The following is a 14,719-nucleotide window of genomic DNA, read 5'->3' as shown; positions in this document are numbered from 1 at the left end:
AAGAACATAGCTTCAGGTAAATTCCTTTAGAAATTGATATGTTAAACTACTTAACTGTGTAGATTAACGAATATCCCCCTGAAGAAAACTAGCAGGCATTTCATTCAGTATGACATAGTGTTCTGTGAGGAGTTTCCAACTTGTGTTTCTGCTGACATCCTATTTGACAGCTGTGCAGGAGACCAAACGCTCCACTTTCTCACTTTCACAATGATTTGAGAATCACATTTGAAATGTGGAGTTGTTCTTTTAGGCAGATGGTATTTAGAATCTGAATGGACTTATCAAATTTAAGTGTCCGTGTTTGAAAACTTAAGATGTTTACAGTGAGTACTGTAAAGCTCTAAAACAAACCTCTTATTGATTTTAGTTTGAGTTCTTGGGAACACAAGCTGAGTCTTTGTCTTTTCTATCAGGTGCTCTGTTTTTCTTGTCTAGTAGAGTTAGGGGAGAGATGCATTAGCTTTCTGAAGAAAGTAAACTCTTGAACACAATTATTGAAAAATCCTGACCATCAAATTAGCACTGTGCACAGGTCTTGAAACATTGCATTTTGTGGTTCTATGTCTTACAAAGCTGTGCCTTTACACAAAGAGGGTTTCTGAATAAGGCTCTCTGTCTCACTGCTGAACAATTTTTGTGATAAATTTTTTCTTTTGAGTGGTACTGTCACCGGATAAGGAGGGAGAGAACTTGTCCTGTTCTTCCTTCAGGTTTTTGTTTCCTCTTCTTCCCTTTGCATTATTTTTTAACAGACAGTTATCCTTGTTTGTCAGAACTAGGCATTGCAGTAAAAATTTGCACACTATTTGTCTCTTCTGCAACAGTCATTTTTGAACTTCATGCTGACTTGGGAACTTGCCCCAAGTTGCAGGTATTGTTATTCTGAGTTTGACCGTTGCATGTTTTGGTGTGTTTTTACCAGTGTTATGAATATTCATAAGAGTGATCTTATGTTTGTATTTTTTAATTACAGGTATAATTTGGGTGATTACAGTGGAGAGATTGTGTCTGAGGTCATGGCACAGCGGCAGCCAATGAAACCTACCTATGCTATTCCCATCATTCCTGTGACTAACAGCAGTCCTTTCAAACATCAAGAAACTATGGAACTGAAAGAATATAAAGTTAAAGTGAGTAATGTGGATAACAAAGTTGTATGCTGTAACATAAGCAAACTACGGCATTTCAGGATATATCTGCAGAAAATATTCTTAACTGGGAGGGAGGTGGGAGCTTTTGGGTGCTGGAAACAGTCTAGCAGAGCTGCTATAGAAGTAGAATGCTTTGTTCTGTTGGAGTGATGAAAATCTAGAAACTAATGGAGTTCCTCAGGACGAAAACAGAAGGAATTCAGATGAACTACAGACAGAAGGATATTTACAGTTCTGTTAAACTTTTGCACTGGTTGATACTGATGTTTTAATTGGTTAATGTCCCTGAAGTTAGGGTGTTCTGAACAGAATTGTGTTTGTTGCTGAGATACTCAGTAAAGATAGGACTGATAAGAAAAAACCCTTGGTCTGTTTTGAATTCATGTAGCTATTTTAACCCAGAGGCATGCTTGACTCAGTGTATGTATTTTGATGTGAGCCACTGATATTCCTACTGCGCTGTATTTCTGTGTTTCATAGATTCATAGAATTGCTCAGGTTGGAAAAGACCTTAAAGATCATCAAGTCTAGCTGCAGCCTAGCCATACTACCCTGGTTTTGTACTAAGTAAAGTATCAGTTAGTGAATAGTGACCAGTGTTTTCTGCTTCCTGCTGGCTATTGCCATACAAAACGTATCTACAGTGCCAACTGCTTAGCATGTTAAATACATCACATAATAGCAGAAAAGCTGAAGTACACTTGAATTGTGCACAGATTTCTTGTACCTCAAGAATATCCAAGAACTGTTTGGGATCTGACAGGATACCTTGAGTCAGTCAGTGCTTCCACTGATAGCAGGACACTGTATTTGAGATTGCTGGAGTGAACTCATCTATGAGTGATGCTGGGTTGGTGCGGTGTCTCAGAGCTTGGAGGAGGCACGTTTGTCAGAAACTTAGAAAATGCATTTGAAGCTGCATGGGGAAATGAGTTTAATTTTTGTGTTCAGAGATTCTGGGTATCTTCGAGGAGGTCAGCTTCTGCCTTTTAAAGCGTTATTTGGTTCTTGATTTCCCTGTCACTGCATAAACACCTACTAACATCAGCCTGACAGCACTGCTGTGTACATGTTGGTCTGCTTCCCCAGAGCAGTGTATTCACTTTGACTGGTGTTCTGTTGGGATGGCTACAGAGCAAACAGTGCTTAATTCCACTTTACATATTAAACATTTCAGTTTTTAGAAGCGAAGTACAAATATTCTTGAGAGGTCTGCTTCTGTAGCTATTATGATGCTAGCATGAAGATGTTAATGTTTAGTTTGCTTACATAGTAGTTTTGCAGAGCTACTTTTGTAGTCTAATAAAATGATGTGTGTAAAAATTTGCTGCTGCTTTTCCTTTCGGCAGGATAAATCCGATGTTATTCGGCCCAAAAGAAAGTATGAGAAGAAGCCAAAAGTCTTACCTTCATCTGCTGCTGCTACTCCTCAACAGACGAGTCCTGCTGCACTGCCAGTCTTTAATGCTAAAGATTTGAATCAGTATGATTTCCCTAGCTCGGATGAAGAACCCCTTTCCCAGGTAGGATCTCTAGAATTCTCCCTTCCTGTTAGGGAAGGAATAGTAATAAAACTCACACACTTACTAATACCTGCACTCGCCCACCCTGCTTGCATTTTGCAGGTTTTGTCTGGTTCTTCAGAGGCTGAGGAAGAAAATGATCCCGATGGTCCTTTTGCCTTCCGTAGGAAAGCAGGCTGTCAGTACTATGCTGTAAGTAGAATTTCCTTGTGTACGATAAGACAGAATGTTGTTGATGAGAAAACTTGTGTGTTTAATTGTTTGTGGTTATTTTAAGCCTCATTTAGACCAACCTGGCAACTGGCCATGGAGTAGCCCTAAAGAGGGAAGACTAGGAGATGTGCGTTACAGATACTGCTTAACCACTCTGACAGTACCCCAGAGGTGTATTGGGTTTGCACGAAGGCGGGTCGGCCGTGGAGGAAGGTGAGTGCTGTGTAATGGTTGTGATTATTTTTTTGGTTGTAAGTTTATATATATATAAATTTATATATTTGTTTACATATAAAAATTTATGTATTTATTTATATATATAAAAGTCATCTCTGAAATGAGCAAATAAAATGCACAAAAACAAAAAAAAGAAAAAAAGAGCAACCCTCAATATTACAGAAGTTGGTATTTTAAATGCTTCCATTTGATGGCTTCTTCAGCAGATCAGTGTCTTCATTTTTGTAGCAGACGCTGCTTTAACATTGCTTGCTGAGAAGTTTCTCACCTTTGTTTATTGTCAGCAGTGCTCAGTTCTGAGGTGAAAACAAATGTAGTTGTTTCATATTGAAGTGAGTGGCGTAGTTTAAGACAGCGTACTGTGTTTGGAAGTTGAAATAATAGATGTTTGATGAAAATGTTTTTCTTAGTTCAGTCCTGCTATAGAGGAGAATTTTGGAAGGAATTTTTGGAAGTGAAAATAACAGTTAAGTTCTGAATGTTACCAAAAACCTTAATGAATTCAAGTCTCAAGCATTTAACTTTTGACCTACTGTAATGGTTAAAAAACAATTATAAATTACTTAGTGTCTTAAGTGTGCTTCTGTAAACAGTGTGTATCTTGAAATCAGCTTTCAAGTCATCTTTTTTTATCATAATTGGAAGAAATTTGTGATTTGGCATTCAGATTTGCTTAGAATCTGTTAGTGTATTAGCAGGTGACGCTAGGAGCTGCAGGCTCATAGTGGCATTTTGATTGGGATCTTATACTTTTAGTTTTTGGTTCTTTGTGCAGTGATGGTAGGTGTGCTGATGTGTTAGTAAAGCATTTACATGGAATTTGCTGTAAGAGGGCACTTTGTTACTTAAGCATTTCAGTGTCCATTTTTTGTTACTTAAGCATTTCAGTGTCCATTTTTATTGCACTCCAGGAATGTTTGAACCTGTTGGAAGACTTCTGCAACTGACGTTGCGGTGCCGCAGTAGCTCCACCGTGGTGTACATCAGTTATTTATACAGCAAAAGCTAGAATAAGAAACCTAAACGTGCTACTTCCTGTAAAGCACTAATGATATAGTCATACTTCCTGTGCCTGTTTCCAAAATCTGTGTGTTCTGGAGCAACTTTGTGATTTCTTCTACTTTATGTATATCTTCCCCAAGCGCACGTGACAAGCTGGTGACTTCTTGGTGTTTTCCTTTGGTATTTGCCATGTGTAATTCTGCATTGTTTTCTTTTAGGGTGCTGCTGGACAGAGCGCATTCGGACTACGATAATACATTTCATCAGCTGGATTTGGAAATGCTTTCCTCATCACAACACTCTTCAATCAGTCAATTTGCCAATACCTCAGAAACAAATACCTCGGACAAATCTTTCTCGAAAGACCTCAGTCAGATACTAGTCAATATCAAATCATGTAGATGGCGGCACTTTAGGCCTCGGACACCATCCCTACATGACAGTGACAATGACGAACTCTCCTGTAGGAAGCTGTACAGGGGTGTAAATCGAACAGGCACAGCACAACCTGGGACCCAGACATGCAGTACCTCTATACAAAGTAAAAGTAGCAGTGGTTCAGCACATTTTGGTATGTTTACTTTGACAAACTTGCTTTTAGAAATACTGAACTTGGCTCAGAGAATCCTGAATGTGGTTAGGTCGTGCATACTTTATTTTGATGATAGCAGCCTATCTTTTATCTTTGCTGCACAGAATGCTTATCCTTAGTTATTGCCAACAGTAGTGTAGCGCATCTCAAATTTACGCAGACTGCCTTAGCGGATATAGTTAAGGTTTTAGAAAGGTGATGGTTTAGAAACAGTGTTATATGGGGTTGAAGTTAACCTGGGATATCTAGACTTTGAAAATTAAAGATACTTTGATTTAAATATTGATACAAAGATTATGTTCTAAATTTTTTTGAAATGTGGTGCTTTGGCTGAAATGTTTGCATTTAAACTCCCAGTGTGCTTATAAATCCTGAACTGGACATGGTAAAACTAAATACCATCTGCTGCCATCCGTGCTGTACATGTGCGTGCACGCTTGGCAGAGCTCTGGGACTCATCCCCTGTATATCCCACCAGCACGTGCCAGGTGGCTTTCATAGAACCTGAGTTACAGAACTGAGGAACTGACTGTCAGGAGACTTGATGAAACCTGCTGCAATGGAACTGAAATACTGTTAGATAGCATCTCTGTATTGGGCTCATCACAGCAAGAGGCTGGTGCTTATGTGGTTAGCGTACGACCTAGGGAACTTGAGTTTTGGTCTCACCTTTTCATGGAAAGGGAACTGAAGTGGGTTTCTTTTTTGTTGTTGTTGCTTTAAAAAAAAAAAAAAAAAACAAAAAAAAAAAACATAGTTTTGCAAGTCTGCAATTTTTTTAAAGAGTAAAATTGTATTTTCCCTTTCAAGCTACAGTTTTGAAAAAAAAACAAACAAAAAAGCTGGGAAACATAGAGGTGAGGTGGATATAGGTGCATATAGTCAACTTCTTGGATTGTGGGATGTTTCGGGGACTTGCTGAATGGTATTCTGGTATCTGATTAATCCTCCTGTTCACCAGTATATTTTGTCCATTTTCTCATCTTAATTCCTTGCACCCCCTTGTTTTTCCTGAAAATTGTTCCCTGTTTTTAGAATGATTGAATAGCTTTATTCAGCTCCCTTCTTCCATGCTTCCTCTCCACACTGTCCTAGAGTGGGTCCTTATTCCCAGCACCACCCTCCACCCCTTCTTTCATGACTCTTCTTGCAGGAAAATGTGTTAGGTCCAAAGCTGGGGGTTGTAATCTAAGTGATGGCTTTTAGTGTTTGAATTCAGGCCCTTCTCTCAAATGAAGTTTCATATCAGTAAACCATGTCTAGAACTGGAGTGTCATCTGCCTAATGCAAAAGAACATACCTGTGCAATGGATAGTTTATTCTCTGTAAGTAGTCTCTGAAATATTGATAGGCAGGCATCATGCCTGGAAATGAGACTTAACAGAAATGAGCAGCTTGAGTTCAAAACATGTGTCGGTGTATATATGAGTACATATGAAAGATTCTTTAAGAATGTTTTCCTTAAAAAAGATGGTTGGAATACCTCCTAACTGGAGGTAAGGAAGTGGAGTTATTTATGGTGATGAATTCTGTACCAAATTTAATTACACGATTGTGTATTGAAGCATGTACGAGTGCCTGGCATATTGTGTTCATTTGTGCCTGGAATTCTATAGACGTGGTTTATCGGTGTAAAATAAGCAAATTCTGGGAGCTCTAAAATTCTGGAGCTCAGATTAATTTGTATTTATTAAGTGTTAGATACAGGTAAAAAGTGAAGTTCATCTGCATGCTTTAAGTTCTGACTGTTTATCTGAGTATTTCAAACAAGTTCCCATAATCTCTGGATAGTCATCTGTTAGCAGTGTGGTGGGTAGATTGTATTCTTGGAATTACTCATAATCTTAATTGGATTCCTATAGCTATGATTCTTCTGTGTATATGTGGTGTGATGATGGTTATCTAGGATTAGGAGTTGGAAACCAGCGTACAGCAGTTCACCTTGGTGCCATTCTATTTACTAGTGTTCTGCTGCTGCTCTGAGTTGCAGTCCAGCCAAATTGCTTACCTTTGGGTAAGATTCTGTAGCACTTAGCAGAGGTGGCCACGTTGCTGTGCTCCATCATGTGATGTGCTTTTTCCAGTTCCATATCAAAGAGGCTTAAAGAAATGGAGCGTTTCCCACCTGGAACAGTCCAGACATGCTGATGTCAAACAGAGTCTTCCACAGCCATTTATAGACAGGTCTGTCGTATGTGGGCAGCACAGGCAAGAAGCTGTGATAGTGTCTCAAGTCCTAAGAGCTGTGCTGTGACATGCCATTCTTCTCTGGCTACAGGAGGCTTTGGTTTTTGTCCTGAAGACCTGGAGAGAGAGTTCCTCAAAGAGCGAGGAGGTGATTCGTGATGATTTTTGCACCTGAAGAAGCAGGAGCTGTTCTGATACTGGTTGTCAAACTGCTCAGCATTTTAAAAAAAAAAAAAAAAAAAAAAAAAAAAAAAAAAAGTATGGAAGATGGAGTTGTTACCATGAGATTTTCTATGTCAGCTGGAAAAGGGATATCTTATACCTCTTACAAGTTATGTAGAAGCATGGCTTGTACTACGCTTGCCTTATGTGGAAGGTTAGACTTCAGCAGCAGGATCAAGTAGCCACGAAAAGTAGCATCACCTTTGAAGAGAGGTGGCCCCTTCTCATCTTGCTGAAGAACTAGAAAAGATGCGTTTTTACCTTCTAACAAGAGAAGCTGATTCAAGGATTTTCAGGCATATATTACCAATGGCACCAGTAAAAAGCAGGCAAGAGTGTAAAAACATGATTCTGGTGGAGGACTGACTGTTTTTCAGTGGGCAGAACTACTCACTCTGAATAAAACGAACAAAAGTACTTAAGGAGCCATTATTGATGAGTCTGTGTGTCCAGATTATAATCCTTAAGATGTGCTCTTGCAAATCTTAATAATTTGGAGTATGCAGTAGCCAAGAACGTTCATCTGAAGTATGTGTGTGCCAGAGCTCATTTTCCTTGTTGAGATCGATCCAGGTAGCCAGGCATGTGGCAAGCAGGTGGTTCACAGGCCTTCACACTGCATTGAATTCTGGAGACTTCCTCCTGCAGGCTTGTTATTAACAACTGCCTTCACTATTTGAGTGTCTCATCTGGTAATCTCAGGTTTGAGACCCTTGTAACTGTACTGTGTAGATGGTTCTATCCCAGCCTTGTGTTTAGTGGGCATACCAGAGACGTCTGTTACTAGCAAAGATGAGAGACTCTGCCTTAAGACCAGGCTTCTGTGATGCATTCTGTTTTTTTCTGCCTTCTTCTCAGGAGGAAATTGGGTCTCTTTGGAGAGGTCTGCAACTCTGGTTAGTCTCTGCTGAATTCTTGGTACTTTGTTTGAGAGGAAGCCTGAGTGTTTTGGCAGAAGCCTTCCTGAAAATTCTTAGTTACCTATGGTATTAGAGATGGTACTTTACGTGCAAACCTACAGACATACAGAATATCATTAAGAAATCGAGAATAGTTTACCTTGCCTTCCCTTTCTTGTAAAGTGGAAATGCAAATTATTTGCTACAAGTTGTTTGTTGGTATTCAGACATTTTGTATGTGGGAATTTCATAGAGTATTTATCCCAGTAGGCTTTGATGCCTTTCAGAAGCAAGTTATGATGTGCAAAAGAAAAAAAGCAAGTTGTCCTGTGCACACTGAAGGGCTTAGTGGGATGGTGAGCTATGCTTTCATTTCCAAGTGTTTGTAGCATTCCTGTCTCCAGTTCCGTAACGATGCTAGATGGGTCACTGCTAGTTTTTGGTAGTTTAGTGCTTATAGTGTTCTTGGGAAGGGTAACTGCTGCCCTTCCTGTGCCCTGCTGCCTCCTACCTCCAGCTAAGGTGCTTCTTTCCCAGAAAGAGGCTGGAGGGAACTTCTCAGTCTCTTTGGCAGTTCCTCATTCCAGAGCAGTAGGACCTGTTGCATTTTTTTGTTGTTGTTGTTGCTTTCGTGCCATCGCTGGCTGTTCACATATTTATTTAGCTCTTGTATTTGCAGTAGTTTCTGCACTGCTGTCTGCTTTATTATTTTCCCTTTTCCAGATACCTGTTTTCTTATGGGAGGGAAATCCTGGTCAGTAGAAAACATTGATGCTTTTAATAGCCCCTTTCAGTTACCACTGGGAATTAACATCCTTAGTTGCTCTGTGGTCGAGATGTTGAGATCCTAACTGAACAAACGAGTTCCAAATTAGATGTGCTTTGGGAATAGCAGAGGCGTTTATAGCCTACCTTAGAGTGAGTTGAAGGAGGAAATTTTGAGGGAAAAAAAACCCTACTTCTCTGGAAATGCTGTGACTTGGGGAAAGGACTGGTGCTTACTGAAACATTTCACGCTTGTCTCTTTGCAGAAACTTTGTAGTTGCTCCACTGCTTCTTGCTCAGCTTGAAGTCAGCTGGAGTAAGACCTTGCTCTGAGTTGTTGGATCTGTGGGCTTGTGTAAATTGTTAAGACTTTGCATTCCATGCACGAATGGTCACACACTGACCATAGAGTGAACTGTACATACCTCAAGTAGCCCATGGTGTTCTTGGGAAGTTGGTTTTTAGGATGGTGGGCAGCCAAATACCAGAGCATAGCAAGCACTTGTGGCTTTCTTGCAGTGGCAAGCAGTAAAAACCCTTGTTAGTCATTGTTTTCTGATTGTTTTCCTACCACTCGGTGGGGAGTACATGCATACATCTGGCATCCAGCTTATAACTTGTAGCTCTAGAATTGTAGAGTTCTGACAGCAGGAACTTGAGGCTGAGTTCTGTTGGGCTGAAATACAAGGCTGTGTTAGGAATAGTCAGAGGCTTAATAATTTGTGTTCTCATAGTGTCTTAATGCCTTGTTAAAGTAAGTAAATCTTGAACTTCTTTTCAGAAAGTGAAACATCTTTGGGCCTGGTGCATCAAACACTAAATCGCTCTGAAGGCTCTAAATTTCTTCAGTCTTCTGAATTCACTGGTGAGAACTTGCTGTGCAGTAGAACACTGTTAACCAGGCAGTATAAGCCAGATAATGTCTCATAAGACAAAATGTGATGTTCTGGATTACTTAATACTGTGTTACGCTTGCTTTGCATGCACATTAGTAACAGTAACAACTCATTGTTCTCTAGTACAGCAGAGATGTGGTGCTCTTCTGTATTTCTCTTGGGAAAATACTGTAATGGGAAATAGGGTTGTCCTCCTTCCCCCCCACAGTTCAGCAGTTCAGTAGTTACAGATCTTCATTATTTGGAAGCCTTGGTTATGTGGTGTTGCATCTTTTCACCTGATCAGCTGCCTTTTTAATGGCTATCACCTCAGCCTGAAGGGCCAGAGAATCTTCTTCAAGGATTGTTAGGTGTTTCTCCACCAATATGATCTCAGTGCTTATGAGAATGGGTATTTAACTTGATGCTATGAACTTGTTGCTTTTTTTAAATGACTCTGAATATCTGATTCTTCAGATAATTGCTGGGCTTGAAACATTTCCTGACTGGTTTAATCACAGCATCTTCCATTCAGGTTAAAAAGAGGGGATGCTAGTAGAGGAACCAGGAGTACTTGTATGTTTTCTGCTCTCCAGGATACATTCTCTGGTGTTTAGTAAGCTGGTTCTTGTAGTCACTGTTTCCCTTAATCTGTATTCTCCTGCATCAGGGAAGCGGAGTAACAGCAAGCAGGGCACCTCACAGTAACACTGCAGGAGCGGTCAGGAGTGGGGCTGTGGCTGTTAGAAAGCCAAGGCAGTTCTTTGGGATTTCTTCCTTACGTGGGTGCTGCAGTGAGCCATCCTAAATGGCTTCAGCCGCTTCTGGGAAGGACTGGCAATATCAGAGGAATGAAACACAGGCTGTGGTTTTGAGCTGGTGCACACTAAGTGCTGTTGTAAAAGTGGGTAACATTGTGATAGTAGTTGTGTGCTGCGGTACGAAACTGCTGACAGCATCTCTGTGAATCTGTGCTCTGAGGACAGGGCTCCTTGAGTACCAGCATCCCATTGCATTTGGGAGAGATGTTAAGGTATTGTGCAATGCAGAGATATTCAGTGGCTTAATTTGAGAAAGAAATTGCTCTGTAATTACATACCAGAAAGATAGTATGCATCTCAGTCACTTAAATGACGGTAAGAAGAACGTACTGCTAGTGAGAGCGTTGAGTGGTGTGCTGTGAAAAATTGGAGTTACTGACAGGGTTTGTAACTGTTGCTCGGAAGACATTAAATAAATCTGTAAGCAGTCATTTATTCATTCAGTCAGGCTCAGTAACTGTAATATTTCTTTCCTTGTGTTCCTATCTGGAAATTCCCAAAGTGACTCAGTGCTCTTTTGATCCCTTTCAGTAATCTGTAAACTAGAATACATTTTCTGTTTGTTGCTGAAGTGTTGCACTCACCCTGTTGTAGAACAGGTGTGTACGTTGTGTCGAGCGGTTAAATGAAGAAGGTAACAGTGTAATGTGTTGCAGTGACTTAAAATCGTGGCAGCTGTCAGTTCAGAAGTGTACTGAGATTTGATGCCTGTTGCAAATGCTGTGCTGCTGGCAGGTGGGTGAGAGCCGTTCCTGTGGCCGTGTCTTAGAGTAGAACTGGAGCTGCCGCCTCCTGGCAGCCATCGCAGCTGGGTGCTGCTCTGTGTGGGGCTGTGCCTTAAAAGCTCCCAAAATTGAAGGCTGGGGAAGGAGTTGGGCAGCTCTCCTTGTGCAAGTGACTCCAGGTGTCTTGGAGAGCGGGCAGTTGTTAGCTGTGACAGTTCAGGTTTCAGGAAGTGATAATGTTCTTAGCTGCACTGCTGGTTGAGATTTGGTTGGATTATGTGTAGGGAATGAAACTGTTTCATTTTTCTCTATTTTGATAAATTCTGTAGTATTAAATAGTCTAAAAATGCCCTAAATATGAATGTTGTGGCCCCAGAATGCTGTGTGAGAAGACTCTGTAAATGCTGTGTTCCTGTCTAGGGCTGCTGAAGTAATAATTTAAGTCTCTAATTTGTCATCTTTAAATATCAAATGTTATGTTTTAGTTCCTTTTTTACTTGAAGCTCTTAGTTGCAGCAGTTGCTGTTGTTCAGCTGGCTGTCTCTCTACTAATTTTCTGAAGTGCTGGGGGTGTCAAATAATATCAGGAACGTGTAACTATATAGCAGTACTTTTCTGAGTAAGCAGAGGCATGGCTGGTAATTGATGTGTGGAGAGAAGGAGAGGGCTCTCTTTTTGCCTGCTACTTTGTTTTTCCTTTTGCAGACAGATAAAGACCAACATAGGATTTCAAATGAAAATGACATTCAGTCTACTTACTGCTGTTCACCAATATTCTTTGACAGGAGTGAAAGGTTTTCAGTTGTGCCCTGGCTCTCCTACAGAAGAAAGATGAGAATTGATAATAAAATTCTAGGAAAAAGTGCTTAAGAGGCTGTATTTTTAATTACTCATTCTTCTAGAAATAGTGATGCTAAACCAGATACCAAGTCTGGCACCTGGGCAAATAGATCTGTGCTATTTGCAGGCAAGAAGTAAATGTTCTGTACAGTAAATACAATCAACATATAATGAACAGCTGTGTTTTTCTGGCCTGCAGTGCATTCTACTTTAATTGCTTTTAAAAAAAGGGCACCTGAACCCTGTGGAGGACTCTGGGGGAGTTCAGGGCTATGCCTGCAGGCACGCACAGTCAGCTCAGCCCTGGTTCCATTGCACTGCTGTGTTGGGGATCTCGCTGAATGCCTTTCTGAATTCCAGCCACAACTGTGTGCTACAGAAAACAAATCTGGAAGGGGGAAGTGGTGAATGTACTTAGACACGAAGTACGTGTGAGCATTTTTCTGTATGAGAATGCTAATTCTCAGAAACAAAGCCTTGCCATTGTTAACATTATATTTGAACTGGAGTGCTTAATACAGACTGTACACCGAGAGCAGGACTGGAAGAAACCTCGTAAGAGTGGTAGTGAGTTAGCAGAAAAAGGTAAAATTCACTGTCCTGGTTTGTAGTACTGTCCTACTCCAGAAGTAATGATCTGGTTTGGGTTCTCAGTGATGTCCGCACAGTGGGTGGTAAAACTGTCAGGGAGATGTGTCAGAATGTCCTGGTGAACCTCTGATAGAGCTGTGAATGGTATTTCGAAAAGCCTTAGTGAGTTTTTGCCTTCAGTGCCAGCGGCACAGAAAGCATTGCTGGATGTCCTAACTTTGGAAAAACGCAGCGGTGCACCTGGGTGTGCTGTCAGGGATGACAGACAGGTGTTCCACTGCGTCCTCAGGCTGCCCTTTGTGGTGCTGGGTATTTAAGCAGAAGTGAGAGCAGTTGGATGCAGATGAGGATGTGGCAGTTGTAGTGGGGTCACTTGCACACCTGGGTAGCTGCTCTGTATGGCAGAAGGGAAGAGCCAGCAGGATGGTGGGCTGCTTAGCAGAGTGCAGTGATGCACAGTACAGGCCTTAGAAAGGTCACTTTGGGGACAATTTGAAGAAGCACTTAAGCACTAAATAACTGCTGTTCTAAACAAACATAGCTTATCTCGGAGAACTTCATTTCTTGTGTTTCTTCCAAAATAAAGGAGTGTTTGGAGCAGGCTGTAAGCCATAGTCTGAAATGCACCGAAAGCACAAAACCTGGAACTGGCAGTTCCCAAGTGTCACTGTAGCATCCATCTCACTTGTGTGTGTGCAAATATTGAATTCAAAGATGAAATGAACCTTTTTTTCTCCATTTTCCTCTTTGGCAGTTGGAGAGTTAAGCTTACTCAGACTTTCTAAGTAGTGTTTGCACAGTCATGCTGTGGGGTAAAATACATGGAGCCTTCGGTAGCAGGAGTGTTGTCAGATGAACCCTACACGTGTGGAGTTGTAGGGCTATTAAAGCATTAAGTTTCCACTAACTGATAAATATGAATGATCTGTCCATATCAAAACAGCATGTCTGTGTTCCTGCCCCTGCTGCTGCTGCTTTAGCTTTCAGCATGCTGATCTTTGTGGTAAAGCTTCCTGTTCTAATTTCTGTTTCCTGATAATTAAAAAAAAAGCCTGTTAGCAGGTGGTGGTTTTCTTTATGTACAGTAGAACTTAATTGTGAACAGCCAACTCCAAATACAGAGCTTGTGAATTCCAGGGTACTTCCTTTCGTAAGGAAATTGGTAAGGGATGTTGATGCTAAGCTGTCCCCTAAACGTGACTTCAGAAGGTGAAGAAGTGAAGGCAGCCGTAAGGAGATGTGGCTGGGAGTAGGGGGAATTGACTGGAATTACTTCAGGCAGTACAAGCGTGCTTCATTCCTGCTTGCTGAAGAATCTTACTGAAATACGGAGGAGTCACCTGAATGTAAAAGCTGAAAAAGGATTCAGAATTTCAAGTGCAGATACACCAGAGTACAAGTGAAAATGTAGCGCTGTTTCTAGGGCATAAAAAAGGGCATTTGGAACAGTGTTGTACAGCTTGTTATACAAAATCACAAGTATGCTGGAAAAGAGCATGTTTGGCAGTTTGTTTTCAGATATCAATTCTTACTTGCTTGTCAGTTTTTCTTGACCTGTTGTTCAGGTTTGTATGTAGGCTACAACTTCTGCTCCTGTATCTGGAAGCAGGAGATGGTTTTGTTTTGATAGAAACGTTTTCTGAAGGTGAGCAGACCTGAAAGAGTAGATGAGTGGGCAGCAATTGCAGCTTGTGAACAAGATGTGGTGGGATTTGTTGCCATACAGTAGTGAGCTCTCCTGAAAGTACGAGTTCTCATGCATTCTAGGAGTGTGAGTGCTGCTCGTAGTACTTACTGGGGAGCATCTCTGTAATCCAGAGATAAAATTGAAGGGGAATCTTGAACCTGTGTCATTAGCTGAATTTGTAAAGGAGAGTTCAATTCCAGATTTGACTTGCTTTGGAACTGAAAGCAGGTGTTCTTTTGTTATTCTCAATTTACAGTTCCTAAACAAAAGATCTTAACGCTTCATGAAGCTAATCAATAAACTAATGACACTTGTGACTTCATTGGGCATCCCCTCTAAGTGTGTACTAACAATGCTGTTCCTAGAAATAGCTTTTATGGGGACTG

At 40.9% G+C, this 14,719-nt stretch overlaps 1 protein-coding gene across 5 annotated transcripts in view; it reads left to right on the top strand.

Annotated features, from left to right (window-relative positions):
- The window catches only part of EPC1 (enhancer of polycomb homolog 1), a gene marked incomplete at both ends in the record, with an annotated part of 42,085 nt that overhangs the window by 24,832 nt on the left and 2,534 nt on the right, over positions 1–14,719 (top strand). For 3 of the 5 annotated variants that reach the window (XM_079538365.1, XM_079538364.1, XM_079538363.1), the window contains 5 exons: positions 977–1,157; positions 2,504–2,677; positions 2,780–2,869; positions 2,955–3,103; positions 4,348–4,700. In XM_079538365.1, the coding sequence (XP_079394491.1) occupies positions 977–1,157; positions 2,504–2,677; positions 2,780–2,869; positions 2,955–3,103; positions 4,348–4,700 (947 nt within the window). Of the gene's footprint in view, positions 1–976; positions 1,158–2,503; positions 2,678–2,779; positions 2,870–2,954; positions 3,104–4,347; positions 4,701–9,575; positions 9,660–14,719 lie in introns of all 5 variants that reach the window. The other 2 variants (XM_079538362.1, XM_079538366.1) reach the window with 2 other exon arrangements.

Source organism: Tetrao urogallus (assembly GCF_951394365.1).
Source record: "Tetrao urogallus genome assembly, chromosome: 7".
Classification (NCBI taxonomy): domain Eukaryota; kingdom Metazoa; phylum Chordata; class Aves; order Galliformes; family Phasianidae; genus Tetrao; species Tetrao urogallus.
The sequence above is the reverse complement of the archived record's forward strand: the minus strand, read 5'-3'. Positions and strand labels throughout refer to the sequence as shown.